Genomic DNA, 15665 nt, shown 5'->3' on the forward strand with positions numbered 1-15665 from the left:
TGGGCTGTGTCCATGTGACCTCTGGCCGGCAGGGGTCAAGGTGCAGCCACACTGAGCTAATGAGGCTACGCTACACTAACCACCATAGTGACTTACTGACTTCAGCAGTCAGACTAAGGGGTCAGAAGCAATGGAGAAGAGGAGGACTGGGTGGTGTGTGTGTAGGGGTGCTGGTAGTGTGTGCCATTTCTCTTTTTGAAAATAACACACACACGCACACACAGAGACAACACATTTTAATGATCTTTATCGGTCCTAACTTCCCATCAACCACTACATACATACAATACATCCTCAAATTATACTTCTGGCCTACTGGTCCTCACGTGTTTGCCTCTGCTAACTGAATGATGTGAATTATTGTCTACTACTGACTGCGACTAGTGTCAGGTCAGGGCCATGCACTGTTCAAGCCAACACCAGCTGCAGTCTGTGGCTGTTACAGTCAAGTTGAGTAGTGAGCTGTATGATGAAGCTTCCATTTCTGAAGCAGCAAACCCAGAGAATACAGACCCAGATAGGTAGAAGCTAGTGGACCACTGTCTGGCCCACTGGAGCCAGATCTGGTGTTCATCAGTTTACAGCCGGCGACTAGTGGATAACCGACAACTGGCCCACTGTTTTGCCACATATGGTCATACGCCCTTTATGAGTTATTCTTTTGTGTCTGTTCATTCATTTTGATAATTTATGCTATTTTGTTAATTTCCATGCAAAGTTAAACTGAAGATGATTGTGGTTTCGGTGGTGACCAAAATGTAATTATTAGCAATCAAGGATCTTTGTTAGCGGTTAGCCATTAGCAGTTATTTATTAGCACTGCTGGTCCTTCTTTCAGCATCAGTCCAGTGGCATGGTGCGGTCTCTTCCCCATGCCGGTAGCTCATTACGTAAGGCTTTATTATGACCGCCACGCAGCGAAGCGGCGGTCATATAGGTTTAGTCAGATTTTTTTTTCAAATTTCCGTCAAGGATTCCCGGGACACTGTAAGACCGGGGTACACGAAACTTGGTGGGCATGTAACCCCACATGGATAGCATGGAACCTCCTGTTTTTGTTTTGATCTGTAGCCCCCCCGCTGGACTGGACCCCCCGAAATGAGGGTAGGGCAGACACAGTTTTCTGTGAATATCTTGAGAACCGTAGGGCCTAGGATGACCAATTTTTTGCGTATGTTTGCCTCCAGGGGTCATGTAAACCCATTCCATATGCACACATGTGCATAAACAAATACACACGCACGCACACACATACATTCACAGTAATCCTACGTTTGACACATACTCACACAGTAGACATATATACGCATGCATGCACATGCACACACACAGGCACATAAACAGGCAAACACACACATGCACGCACACACACCCACCCACACACCCACACACACATAAACATGTGTATGCACACAATTCAAGAATTTCTCAGAATTATGAACAGGCAAGATGGGGGTGGGGTTGTATAAAATGTATATTACATGTGAAATCTATGAACTAATCATGTTTTGGTACTTGTTGTCTAGCAGATACCAGTGAAAATTGAGTGTGCATAATGCAATTCAGTGAGACAGTTAGAATCATATATGCCTTTCAGCGTGACTTATTTTTGTGGAAAACATGTGCTGGACTGGGCGGCGGTCATATTTTGTACCGTTCTGCGGTACATCTAGTTTTTTATGCCGTTTGTTTCTGTTCTTCCCTATTGTTCGTCCATTTGTTTATTTTCCTCACTGGATGAAGATTCCCAGAACTGGCAGTGTGTTCTCCGAGTTTGGGTGTTCCTCAGTCGTGTGCTCTTGTTGTTTCTCTCTCATGTGATGTCAGATGGACTGCAGTTATTCTGTCCCGTGTGTGTGTGTGTGTGTGTGTGTGTGTGTGTGTGCGTGTGTGCCTACGTGCATGCCTACGTGAGCGTGAGGAACTGAGTGATGTGTGTGTGTGTGTGTGTGTGTGTGTGTGTGTGGGAGAGGGAGAAAATGTAGCCTGTATGTGAGAGAGAAAGACAGAGAGTCTGTGTGTGTGTGTGTGTGTGTGTGTGTGATGTGTGCAAAATCGTGAGACTCAGGAGTACAGTCACGCTCTCCACCCTGCTAACTACACTGTGTTTATTTGGAGTTCCCTCATGCAACAATGTGTCCACCCTCTCACACACATACACACACACACACACACACACACACACACACACACACACACACACACACACACACACACACACACTCTCACTCTACAGGTCTCGTGTTATCTCCTTCCCTGTCTTGCGTAGCGGACTGGCTGAGAAAACAAATGCTGGTCCCGAGCAGCAGTGGCAGCCACAGCAGCAGCACCTCCTGGGGTTCCTGTCCCATTGAAGCCCCAAGCCCCTGTCCCCCTTTCGAGATTACATGAAAAGAGCGCAGAATGTCAGGAAGGCACAGTCCCTCGAGTCGGACCTCTCTCTCTCTGCTGCTAGGGTCTGGACCAGGCAGTCCCTTGCGGAAGGGCATTGTGAATCAGCCAGGCTGTAAAAACACCTTTTGATGTTCGGATAATAAATAGTTGTATCTGCCATACTTCAGGTGCTCGGAAAGATCAAGACCCTTTGATTTGTTTCTCTTTTATGTTTGCTCTTTGTGTAAACTGGGGGGGGGGGGGGGGGGGGTTGAGATCTGGAGTAGTATGGGGGAAGTGTGTGAGACAGCGGGGGGGGGGGGGGTGTAGGTGGGGACAGACTTGGAGAAGGAGAACAAGGGCAGGGAGGAAGAGGAGGACAAAAGCAAAAGCAAATAAGAACATGAAAGTACTTGGACTTGACGTAGACTGATGGGAATGAGGGAGATACAGTAGATGGGGGGGGGGTAGTTTTAGGGGCGAGACAGAAATGAGGGAAAGACTGAGAGAGGGATGGAGGAAAAGGAGAGAGGGGGGTAGGGGGAGGATGGGGACGGTGAGCTTAAGCCAGTCTGAGTACTGTGTGTGTGTGTGTGTGTGTGTGTGTGTGTGTGTGTGTGTGTGTGTGTGTCTGCCCTCTGGGCTTCAGGCCTCAGTCTCAATCTGCTGGTATGTCTCCTTGCTCCACACCGCCTCTCCCACTCTAAAGCCATCCACTCCCTCCTGCAGAGGACTTTATTAAATCCTGAGGAGGACATACACACACACTCACACACACACACACTCTTTCTGTCTTGAAGTCATCATTTTAAGTCATTCTGTTGTGTCATGGGAGCAGTTCAGTGTGAGCAGTTTCAGTGTGTTTATGTAATTTTGTGTGTGTGTGTTTTCAAGTGACCCCATGTGAGGACACGCCTGTGTGTGCGTGTGTGTGTGTGCGCGTGTGTGTGTGTCTGAGACCCCAAATAAGGACACGCCTGAGTGTGTGTGTGGAGACACGCCTGTGTGTGTGTGTCCTGCTGAGTGTGTGTGTGTCTGCTGTCAGCATAGGTGGGCCTGTGTGTGTGTGAGCTGCTGACAAGCGGTAGCCGAGTCCTGTCGAGGTCTGATGGCCGCAGTGTGATTTCCCAGCGCAGGAATTCACTCTCATTAGAGAGCCGTCATTAGAGACGCCCCGCTACTCTACAGCGCTGCCTCTCTCTCTTTCTCTGCTCCTTCTCAAGTCTCATCTCTCTCTCTCTCTCTCTCTCTCTCTCTCTCTCTCCCCTTCTTCTTCTTCTTCTTTTTAATCATAGACCTCTTTTTCTCTCGTGTTGCACCTTCCTCCTCAAGTGAAAGTTCTTTTTCTTTCCTCTTCCAGTATATTCCTCCCATCTCACTTCTCTTCCACCCTCACTTTCTTTCCCTCCCTCTACCCTTTCTTCTCCTCCTCTTGCCTTCCTGCTATCCCTCCTTATCCTCACCACTCACTCTACACCCCCCCCCCCCACCAGCAGTCTCTCTTTTGTCTCCCTCTGTCTGATGGAGTGATTTATACATTTCCTGCCTTGCACATCAAAGCACGTCCTCGTCCAGACTGGACTTGGCACAGCGAGGGCCTGGTTGTATTGATGACTGGGACCTGGCACTCGATCTGCTACAAGGTGACTGGAAGGTCGTCCCAAGGTCACTTCCGCGCAGGCTTTTGTCTCTCAAGAAAGCTTTGGAATTGCTTCAGGGAGGGAACAGGGAGATTTTTGGCAGCAGCAGGTTATGCGTGCCAGTATCTACAGTTTGTGATTTTGGTGGAAAGTTGTTGATTTTTGAACAACACGTGCTTGGACTTGGGTTACAAAAATGATACAACTTGGTATGTGAGGACAAGTGCACCACCACCACGCCATATATAGCTAGTTGTGTTTGCAGGGATGCACCATGTGTTGATCATGTCATGAATAAATATGGTCTTCAATGTCTTCAGTGTGGAGCCACTGAGGAGGTCAGCACAGTCCACTTTAACAGCAGCATTTGTCTTGTTTAAAGGTTGCATCAGCAATAGCAGGGATACGTTACTTCTGTTGATGTTCAAACAAAACAGAGAGCTATAGCTCGCTACTCCCTCCCCCCCGTGCAATTGAAACTCTCCTAAACGGGCATCTCGTCGGTTATTGGTTGGAACACTTTATTTTGCCTTTGAGTGGTTGCCAACACTTGTTGGTAGCAATTGTTTTTGTGTACAGATCTCGGAGCCTAGGCTGCCTACAGAGACGTGTTTTTTTTGACGTCCTGCTTATGGGGGAGGCATCTAGCGGATCGTTAGGAAAGATTAGATGAATGTGATAATTTATTTTTGGGCCTTTTTTGGGCCTGAAATCGCTGATACAACCTTTAAGGGTGAGAGACTGTAGAACTAAAAGACCACTGTAGAACTAAAATACCTAAAAGACCATAGTGGGTACACGCGTAAAGTGAATGAAGAGTGGGTGCTTATAACAAGTAATGAACACACATGCCTGTTCATATAAGTGTTGTTATGGCTTATAAATACATTTAAAGACTTCATGAATGCATTTCTAATGATTTATTAATATCAGTCTAGTAGAAAATGCTTGACAGTTTTTTTCCCCCTCCTTGCTGCATTTTGTTGTGAGCTAGATTGTTTTTTGGTCTCTGTGTCTGTAAAGCACTTTGAGACAATGGGCATTGTTAATGGAACAACATAAATAAATAGAAATGAAAATTGGAGTTGAATTGAAGGTCACAATAAGGTCAGTGTTTTGGGTGGATTTTTCTTTGTGGTGCAGAAAGAGTTGGCGCAGTAGGGGTGTTACTGGGGAAAGGTTGCGTAATTGATGTGTGATCAGTACTGTTATGATGGGATGTAAATCTTGTATTGTGTATTTGAGATGGTGTGCCAAATATGCCGGGTTTTCTCTCTCTCTGTGTGTGTGTGTGTGTGTGAGAGAGAGAGAGATAGTGACTAATGACTAATTTATCCTACATTTTTGATAGGGTCGTCTCTTTTAAATGTGTGAACAGATGAGTATATGAGAGAGAGAGAGAGAGACTTTGTTTGGATTATGGATGTGTGTGTGTGTCTGATGGTGTGTTGATGAGCTTTAATCATGATAGATTCATGTGTTTGTTTGCAGATCCTGGATGAGATCTCTGAGCACGGCATTCGCATCTACCAACTTCCTGACGCAGACTCGGACGAGGATGAGGAGTTCAAGGAGCAGACACGTGTTCTCAAGGTGTGTACCGTAAAACTCCAAATAATAGCCCGGGCTTTTATTTTCCCAAATCGCCAAACTGCACCGGCTAGTATTAGGGACAGGCGTCTATATGAGACAGGCCTTTAATTCCCTTTAGGCTACACAAAACTTTTCCTCTGCAAAGATGGAAAATATTATCGAATTAATTATTTCATCTTATGTCTACCTATATGACTAGGCTATCTGATGACAATTACGGATCATCATTCATTTACTGTTGAGATTTTGTTCATTGTGATACAGTAAGATCCAAATATAGCGGGATAGCCAGAACAGATGAAACACGTTTTAATTAAACGTAATCTACAAAGAGAGATCGTATCACACTTAAAGCTCATATTTTGTCACTAGCAAATAGCCTATATCGGTCCTTTGTCAAATACAGTTGCATTATCAGCCCTGACCAAAACTGTTCAGGAATTATTTATGAAAAAGTGGAACGTGCTTAATGTTTCATTCTCCCTTCTTTTCGGCACGAATGAAACAGCATGAGAGAGCATGAACCATATTGTTTCTCCCGTTTTGTATTTGCCAAATTTGACAACAGTCTACATTCAAATCATAGCCTACTTCCAGGCTCGCAGGAATATATTTTGTGACCAGGGGTGCTGAATAACAAAATAATCATGGATGTCCGATGATTTCTCCCCCAGCATATGATTCGAATTTAGACAGCTAAATACGCCATTTCACCGCTGTGTATGAGTAGGTCTAAGAGTGAAGTTTTATAATGCCCTGGGCAGCCACATTCCACTGCAACTATGCGCAGCACTTGCCACTCCGACTCATCAATAAAAACTGCGCGCACACAGCAGTCCCATAGAAGCGCACTTGACTTTACATCATTAACCTATTTCAGTAGGTTATATAACCAGAGAATGTCCGTAGACGGGCTCTGATATAGCCTAGTCTAAGGTAAATTCCTTTTCTGACTTCTTTCTCTTTATCGCCATGGCATTTAGAATAAAGAATAACGTTCGCGAACCGTTCTGGTTTTGTTGCCAGCATAAAAACAAGCTTACCATCGGCCTATCCGCAAATTTTAAACACAAGGGATGAATTGAACGATGACAAAGTCGGACATATAGGCATAGTTCATATGCCATCTAATCATAACGTGCGCAGTCTGCGCCATACTTAAGCCCAAATCACACCCAATATTCGCAACGAGATGAGCAGCAACTTCATGCAACATTCTAAAACCTTGCAACTGTGACCAGACATGTGAATGCTTTGCGACGACGTGCAACATCTAATTCACACTGCTGTAACCTCCTTTCTGTAACACTTTCATGTCATTGCGAATCTTTAAAAAGACGATCTGACGGGAAGAATATTTAGAAGATTAAATACAACCCGAAACTAAAAAACAGACCAGGCCTCTACTGGAGACCAGCCTTTAACCCAAACCTGTAGCCACGCCAGGCGTTTAAAAGAGACAGACGTCTCTTAGGGACTCGGCGATTATTTGAAGTTTTACGGTATGTGTGTGTGCATGTCTGCGGTATGTGTTTGTGCGTGTACGTGCATTTGGTGTAAACTTGGGTGAGTGTTGTAATGTGTTTACTGTTGTGTTGGTCGCAGTCAGAGATAAAATGAGTGAGTGATTAATCACTTTCTCTCCATCTCAACAGTGATCCTTACTCCTTACTCTGCTGTCACTCACTCACTCACTCACTCACTCACTCACTCACACACTCTCTCTCCATTCTCACCGACTCCCTCCATCTGTCTTCTACACTCCTGTACTATTCTATGCTTTCATTTGGCTCTTCTGTCCATTTTTCCCCTTTTTACCTGTCATCTCTTCCTCCCGCTTTATCCTTAACACTCTCCTTATTTCTCTCTTGCTATGGCTTTATCTGTTTTCCTGTTTTCTCTCTCATTCTCTCTCTCTCTGTCCATTTGTTTGTTTCTCTCTTCCTACCTTATCCTCCCCCATCTCTTGTAATATCTCATCTCTCTTTATCTCTCTATCAATTTAAATTCATTGACATTATAATTAATTCAGTTTATTGGCATAATTCTCTCATTATGAAAACAGATACAACATCTCTTTAAAACAACAAAAATCTATATAAAAATATGTATTAAAATTAATAAACAAATGGATAAAAAAAAACATGTTGATAATTAAATGGTCAAATGTCTTTCTCTCTCTGTATCTGTTCTCCCTGGCTTTGTTCTGCAGGCCAGTATTCCATTTGCAGTGATTGGCTCCAACCAGCTGATCGAGGTGAAGGGGAAGAAGATCCGCGGCCGTCTGTACCCGTGGGGTGTGGTCGAGGTGGAGAACCCTGAACACAACGACTTCCTCAAGCTGCGTACCATGCTGGTGTAAGACATACACACTCACACTCACACTCACAAGCAGATGAACTTATAAACATTTTAAAATAATATGTTTGCAATGCATGCATACTTTTTTTTCTAGTTTCAGTGCACAATGAACAAATGTCACCTCAAATACAAGTCGACCCTTGTGACGGACTTAATTGATCACCGCCTGTAGTGATGTTTGCGCTTAAACGAGACTCGTGTTATTTAATATTACTCAGGATAAGATTGTAAATACTTGTAAATACTGCCCTCTAGTGGATATATCACATATCACAGGCACTAACTTTGACGTCTCTCTCTCTCTCTCTCTCTCTCTCTCTCTCTCTCTCTCTCTCTCTCTCTCTCTCTCTCTCTCTCTCTCTCTCTCTCTCTCTCTCTCTCTCTCTCTCGCTCTCGCGCGCGCTTTCTGTGTGTGTGTGTGTGTGTGTGTGTGTGTGTGTGTGTTTGTGTTTGTGCTTGTGTTTGTGTGTGTGTTTGTGTGTTTGTGTGTGTGTGTGTGTGTGTGTGTGTGTGTGTGTGTGTGTGTGTGTGCGTGCGCAGAACACATATGCAAGACCTTCAGGAGGTGACCCAGGACCTCCACTATGAGAACTTCCGCTCTGAGAGGCTCAAGAGAGCTGGCAGGTATGCCTGATGCCCCCCCCCCCCTTTTCAACTTTCTGCACCTCCCATAATAACTCATGCACTCTAAAACCTTAAAGGAGCTATATGTAAGAATTACATCAAATGTTTAAAATGATTACCAGCAACAAGGACAGGACCTGTAATCGCTCTCGTTCTCTCTCCTGTGCAAACAAAATGTGTATGTGAAAATATAAATAGCCTGCTGTCAGGCAGTTAATGGGCTACAGTGCAGTGAAGATTTGGAAAGTTATGGTAGACCAACCTGGAGTGAATACACACACAGGGGAATTCTCTCTCTACTCGTAGGCTAAGTAGCCTGATAGTGGCCGTACACCTGCAGGTAACACTAGCTGTGATAAACTGAAATAACTTGGTTGAAGGCTAGATATGCCCTTTGCTAATCTGGCAACCAGGCTTTTAGTATACCAGTCTGGCTATGATTGGGTAGTAGGCAATAGGTAGTATCAAAAATAAACAGAAATCAATTTTGAAATAGTGGATATACTGGTGATAGCATTGTTACCAATGAAGTCAGCATTTCAATTTAACATATTTCCTCAATCTCCGATGACATATGATGGTCCCTTTATGATTAATTACAAGAAATTTGTAAACTGACAAGACCTACCTGTCCTCCTGCCAATCTCACTCTTGGAGTGGAGGAATGTTGCCTCCGGGGTAAAAGGTTAGAGGGAGCAGTGTTCCAGAGCACTGTCCCAGAAGGCTGATCCTGATCCACTTTGTCTGGCTAAAGCTCACGTGTGTGTGTGTGTGTGTGTGTGTGTGTGTGTGTGTGTGTGTGTGTGTGTGTGTGTGTGTGTGTGTGTGTGTGTGTGTGTGTGTGACATTACAGAGCTGTGGAAGAGGAAGGAATGGACAAAGATCAGATCCTGCTGGAGAAAGAGGCTGAGGTAAGGACTCTGACTTTCTCTTTCTCAGACACGCGCACACACACACACCATTGAACTGTACCCTGTGAACTTGACATGTAGGTAATAAATGCCTTGGAGTCCCCCTTTTCCCCCCGTAGGGCTGTTTTTCTTCCCCCATTGTGTGTGAGTGTGTGTGTACTGGGTGGGCCTATAGCTCCTAAGGGTGTAATGGGCCATAAAACCAGGCCGGTTGGTAAACATGAATGTCTGCACAGGATATGACATCAGCTTCCAGTATGCCTGGCCTTTTTAAAATGGTGGGAATGTCCCGTGTGATGTATGGAAAACATACAGTGCCTGTGTGTGTGTGTGTGTGTGTGTCCTACATCAGGCAGTGTGTCCTCACACAAGGTCAATCTGACCTGTGGAATTTTAAAATGTTGCTGATTGTTCTGCATTGTTTGCATTAAACAGATGGACCAATACACAATGACAGGGTGTAGTTTTCATAGGCAAATGTGTGTGTGTGTGTGTGTGTGTGTGTGTGTGTGTGTGTGTGTGTGTGTGTGTGTGTGTGTGTGTTTCATGGGTGCATAAACGTCCTAATTAAAGTCCCTTTTGTATAGACCTGTAAATCAGCTTGGCCCTGAAATACCACTGCAGATCAACACTGTTTTGAAATCCATTTATGCTCCTAGAATACAGTAACTTGTGCCTGTGTTTGTGTTAAGTTAATCAATTTTTATCTCCATGGAACCATTCCTGTAAAAATCCTAATGTTTCTGATGTAAACTGTCTCCTCATGTCTCTTTCACTCTCTTCTTCTACTTCTACTCTCCCTTTCCTCTTCTTCCCCCATCTCTCTCTCTCTCTCCCCCACCCTCCCTTCCTCCCTTCCTCCCTTCCTTCCTTTCTCTCTCTTTCTCTCTCTGTCTCTAGTTGAGGCGAATGCAGCAGATGATCGCTCAGATGCAGGCCCAGATGAAGATGAAGCCTGGAGATGACTGAGACCTGAAGACGGGGGCGGTGTGTGCGTGTGTGTCCGTGTGTGTGTGCGTGCGTGCGTGCGTGCGTGCGTGCGTGCGTGCGTGCGTGCGTGCGTGTGCGTGCGTGTGTGTGTGTGTGTGTGTGGTGTCGTCCATCTGTAACTCTCCCGCACACTGCCCCCTCAGTCCACAACGGTGAGCTGAAGTTACAACCCGTAGACTACTTTCAATTGTGTCCACTCACACTACTGTTCAAATTTTTGGGGTCATTTAAACATATTTTTTTTGTTATTTTGAAAAGGAAATGCAGCAATATCATCAGAAATACCATCATTTACAAGTGTTGACATAATCATTTTAATTGAAATAATAATTGTGTCCCTCAAACTTAAGAACCCTCCATTTGCTCCATACAACAAAACAGGCTGATTTTGCTGCTGAGCTTGTATTTTGGCATTGCATTTTATATGCATAATAGGCTTCATACAACATCCTTGGGCATCTTCAGGTATAATGCTGATAGGTATAAGAGTCCGTGCTCTATGACTATCTCCCTTCTTTGGCCATTACAAGCATTGAAGGAAAAAGTCAAAATTGAAAAGCCTGATGCATCCCCTAGTCACATCCACACGTCTTATTTCAATGTCAACAAGGAGAAAATGACTGTAGCATGACCCCTTTAAACTGTCCAATCCATAGAAGTAGAGTGGAGTTGGATGGATGCTTGCAGTATTCATTCTCAACTATAATTCCAATCCTCTCATCTCAACAGACCCGCCCTATTTTGATTGACAAGTGATCTGTCACACCTGGACTCCGCCCACATGGATCTTTTCACCAACAACAAGACACCAGCAAGGAACATAATAGCCAGAATTGGCAAAGTGCAAGACAATCCTACGATACACTTCACATCACGCATCCATACACACATCACACACAAGTACACTACAATTACATGACCTCATTGTTCTACTAACTTTAACAAAATTAACAAAGAAATATTTTTTCTACTATGCATCATGCATAACATGTGCATACATACACACACACACACACACACACACACACATACAAACGTACACACTCACCCTAACGTTGTACAGGGTTGGTTACTTACATATCTTAATTGTGATTTTTTTTGTTTTTAAAATACGCACCAGCACTAGTGGTAAACTCAAGATTAGAACCATCTTGTCAGTTACCACTATGGTTTGTCTGTAATACTGTAACAGATATTGATATTGATTATGAAACATTGTTGTCAGCAGGTATCCAGTGATATGCCTTTAATGTAATTAACATGTCACAGCATGGCATCTTAATCGGTACGAGTGAGCAGAAGACTAGAGGATGCAGGATGGAAGGGAAGCTAAAGTGTTGAAATGTGTCAACGTTTACACAGTTGCTTGTGTCATTGAAGAACAGCTGATTTTTCCACTAGTTCTCTGTGTGTCTGCTCGAGAAATGTGTCCAAGGCTGTCCTCCTTCAGAGAGAGTGTGTGTGTGTGTGTGTGTGTGTGTGTGTGTGTGTGTGTGTGTGTGTGTGTGTGTGTGTGTGTGTGTGTGTGTGTGTGTGTGTGTGTGTGTGTGTGTGTGTGTGTGTGTGTGTGTGTGTGTGTGTGTGTGTGTGTGTGTGTGTGTGTGTGTGTGTGTGTGTGCGTGCGTGCGTGTCTGTCAGGGAGAGAGAGAGGGGGGAAGTAGAGGTCTAGTGGTACGTCTCAGCCCCAGCACCTTTGTCTAGACGCAGCAGACATGGAACACTGCCTATGGTGCCTTGCATCGGACACTGGCAAGTCAACACCGCCATCTTGTGGCTTGTAGTGGAACTTACTGCTAAATATGTATTCAGTGATTACTGCCTGTAGTCTCACCAGTGTCCCTTTATTTTATCAGGTTATATTCGATCTGGGAGAGAAATTTATGGGTCATGTAATAAGTGCACATTGAGATCACTGTTTCAATTTCCTGATTGACAAAATGACTAATTTTGGGTATTGGCACTGTCATTACTTAAGGTTTGTTGTTAAAAGGTAGATTTTGAGAATCAGACTTGGAGAATTAGATCATCAGAAAGATATTTATTCAGTGACAGTTTCTTGGAATGGAATAATTCATCTCATTTATCTGAGATGATGGCTTCATCCTTCATCTCAGATAAATGCCCTTTAAGCACAACCACTTACAAGTTCAAGATTTGTCAGCATAGCGCCACTATTATATATATATAACACACACACAGCACAGAGAGAGAGAGAGAGAGAGAGAGAGAGAGAGAGAGAACAGCAGATCATAGGCCACTCATCCTTCTGATCTGCTTGGCTCTCATCACTGCACTCCTTGTGTGCATTGAGGTCAAACTCTATGGGACGACTCATCATCAGTAGACCTACTAAGAAGCCCTGACAGCAGCAGATATGGCCCTCATCAGGGGTCTGCCCACTCAGACAAGCTCCCTGGCTAACTGTGACTCAGCTCCTAAGAAACTGCTGAGTCCTTGAAAGCCACGAGGGAGGGCAACATTTTTTTTAAAAAAAAGAAAAAAGTCTGATCATGTGATGACGATCCAATCAGGAGAGAGCTATCAGTGTATTGCCAAATGCTTCCCATGGCAATGATTGGCACAGATTCAGCAATTGATCATGCAGTGGAGAGCAATCAGCCTTCCAACAGGGGAGGTTGTGTGTGTGTGTGTGTTGTCTATACATGTGTGTGAGATCAGATTTGTTGGATGATTGATCACACAACTTCTGTGGTGATTGTTTCAACTGCAGGGATGTTTCAGCACATTCAGAGCAAAAACACTAATTTGTTTTGTCTTGTTTTTAATTTCCCACTGTTTCTCTCAAAAAGCCTTAACTTGGTTCCTGTCTTGACCATCTATCAGCATCTGTTTTTTATTTTTAATTCATTTGATTTTTTTTTTTTTATCACTGTATTCTTCCCCATAGTGTTAAGTTGTTGTGTTTGCATTTTGCATGTGGTTTATTGAAATCTGCAGTGAACGCCAAAATCAATGGTTGTCTTCTACAGATGGGGGTGTTGAGTTGTTTTATATTTGGATGATGAACTGCATGGTTTGGCTTGCTGTTTTGGGATTAATGCTGACTCTAGTCCTTGCCAAAAGTGCTCTGTGATCATGGTTGAGTCAATGCTACTGTAGTTCTATTTCAAAGACCCTTGTATTCAGTTCTTTTTTTGTACTCAGTTTCGACTCATTCTAAGAAAATAAATATTGTCAACAAGCTTGGAACAATCTGACTTGCTTTACTCACTGTTGTGCCCACAATATTATGGACATCACACTGCTCTCTCTCTGTCTCTCTCTCTCTCTCTCTCTCTCTCTCTCTCTCTCTCATTCTCTCACTCACATCTGGCTGGAATTCAACGGCAAAAGCAAACACAGGTGTCCAAAATGAACACACAAGCATGCACACTCTCGCGTTCTCCTTGCCATCACAGTTGCTCGCGGGCTGAAATGCATCTCTGCTCGTGATCATTGCAGAACGGAGGAAATTGGGCTGCACGAGGGCGTTGCGTAACGGAAACGAGGCCGCATGGACTCAGCACAAACTCAGCCTGTCCCCCGGCGTAGAATGCTGATGATCCGATGGGCCGTGAGGTCACGGCAAAAATAACATTCAGAAATCGTCCTTCCAGCACCGGGCCCCCGAATCTGCAAACTGGAGTGATCGGGCTAGGTATGATTGGCTGTTAGAATCAACAGGGCGGGGTTAGCATTGTTGTCGCAACGCCCTCTCCTCCCAAGTAGGAATCCTAAGCAGAAACCGACTGCCTTCACCGGAGAGCCGGAGCAGGGGCGCTACCTAGCCTGCGAGATGAGTACCAATATCCGATACAAGAACCGCTTTATCAAACCCGGTAATCACTTGAATAGGAATATTGTAGATACGTATTCGTGTGTTTGTGCATATCAGATCATTAAATTGTTCCTGTCTCTCTAACTGTGTGCCGGATGCGACGCGTTGGGTATGGCTCGGGCTCCTGACACCTGCTCCTCGCGACCTGCTGCGATGCGATGCTTGTCTGGCCGATAGAAGACAGTGAGGTAAACACACACACACCAGACACAACGAATCTAAAACTTTAATACGTTGTTCACGCACCTGGCTTGATATTCTAATAGCAGGATGCTGTAATAATGTCGCCCAAGATTCTGACAATGATGTTTGCATTTTACGTCTATGGGCTAGCCTGTTATTTACCGGTAACTGCACGTAAAACGCGCCGGTGAATTCGCACCTCTGGTCTACATCATGTTCATACATCGTTGCTTTGGGGACATATTGGAGACGTTGCGTTGGAGCGCTTGGAATGAGAGGAATCGAGTGTCTAGGCTTGATGCGCGCTGACGCTCGCGAGCTGTTCCACACTCTACGCCTGCCTGGCGCTCAGTTGCGCATAAACGCGTTGTGCTTTAATAGGTCCTTCTCCAGAATCACGGATTTCATCTGTGTTGTACTACCACACTCATGCAATAGGCACGAGGTGTGGGTGTCTGTGCTGTCGGGGAAACGGGGCTGAAGAACCCAGAGCCGTTTCCCTGGAGATTCCATGGTTACAAGCACAGCTTCTCACATGAATTCATCTCTGCACTATGGCGAGCAGATCAGTATATCAGAACATATAGAGGATGGGTGGCTTTGACAGTAAAGAGGTTATAGATTAAAATTATGTTGGCTTTGGATGCAGGGAAGATGTGCCACAGGCATCTGATCTCCATTTTATTTGCTCATATCTAGTGTAGCTGGAGTGGGCGTTTTAGGTCACACACTGACATTTCTCTCGTTTCTCTCACTCCCTCCATCTATTTATTTCCCTCTCACTATCTCACACACATTCCAAAACTGACTTGCTTGTTTGCTCTCCCCCAATCTTACACACACACACACACAAACAGGACACATACTGACGGTCAAGTGCACACACATTGTATTTAGTACCCACACACCCCCATCCCCCATTAAAGTCCACCCACCTGACTGATCCATCTTGCACCCCCACACCCCCACACACACACACAGATGGAGGATCTCTCTTTCTCTCTCACTCTCTCTCATTCACTCACTCACTCATACAAACACACTGAGCTGCATTTAAATGAGTTGGGGGTTTCGCTAAAGGTCCTTCAGCTGAAGTATTTCCTGTAAGCTCCTGTGTTTAGAGACCTGTGTGTGTGTGTGTGTGTGTGTGTG

The 15665-nt window shown here is 44.6% G+C and overlaps 1 protein-coding gene across 2 annotated transcripts in view; it reads left to right on the forward strand.

Moving 5' to 3' along the window:
* Positions 1 to 13705, forward strand: part of LOC143106687 (septin-2) — a 31515-nt gene extending 17810 nt beyond the window's left edge. For both annotated transcript variants that reach the window (XM_076271096.1, XM_076271097.1), the window contains exons 8-13: positions 5505 to 5606; positions 7819 to 7964; positions 8508 to 8591; positions 9445 to 9502; positions 10403 to 10644; positions 11222 to 13705. In XM_076271096.1, the coding sequence (XP_076127211.1) occupies positions 5505 to 5606; positions 7819 to 7964; positions 8508 to 8591; positions 9445 to 9502; positions 10403 to 10471 (459 nt within the window). In that variant the 3' untranslated portion in view covers positions 10472 to 10644; positions 11222 to 13705. The remainder of the gene's footprint in view (positions 1 to 5504; positions 5607 to 7818; positions 7965 to 8507; positions 8592 to 9444; positions 9503 to 10402; positions 10645 to 11221) is intronic.
* The last annotated feature ends 1960 nt before the right edge of the window (positions 13706 to 15665 follow it).

This window comes from Alosa pseudoharengus, unplaced genomic scaffold (genome assembly GCF_046254945.1).
Source record: "Alosa pseudoharengus isolate Yale_2024_CS ecotype anadromous, Long Island Sound unplaced genomic scaffold, YU_APseudo_1.1 YU_APseudo_1.1_scf_6, whole genome shotgun sequence".
NCBI lineage: Eukaryota > Metazoa > Chordata > Actinopteri > Clupeiformes > Clupeidae > Alosa > Alosa pseudoharengus.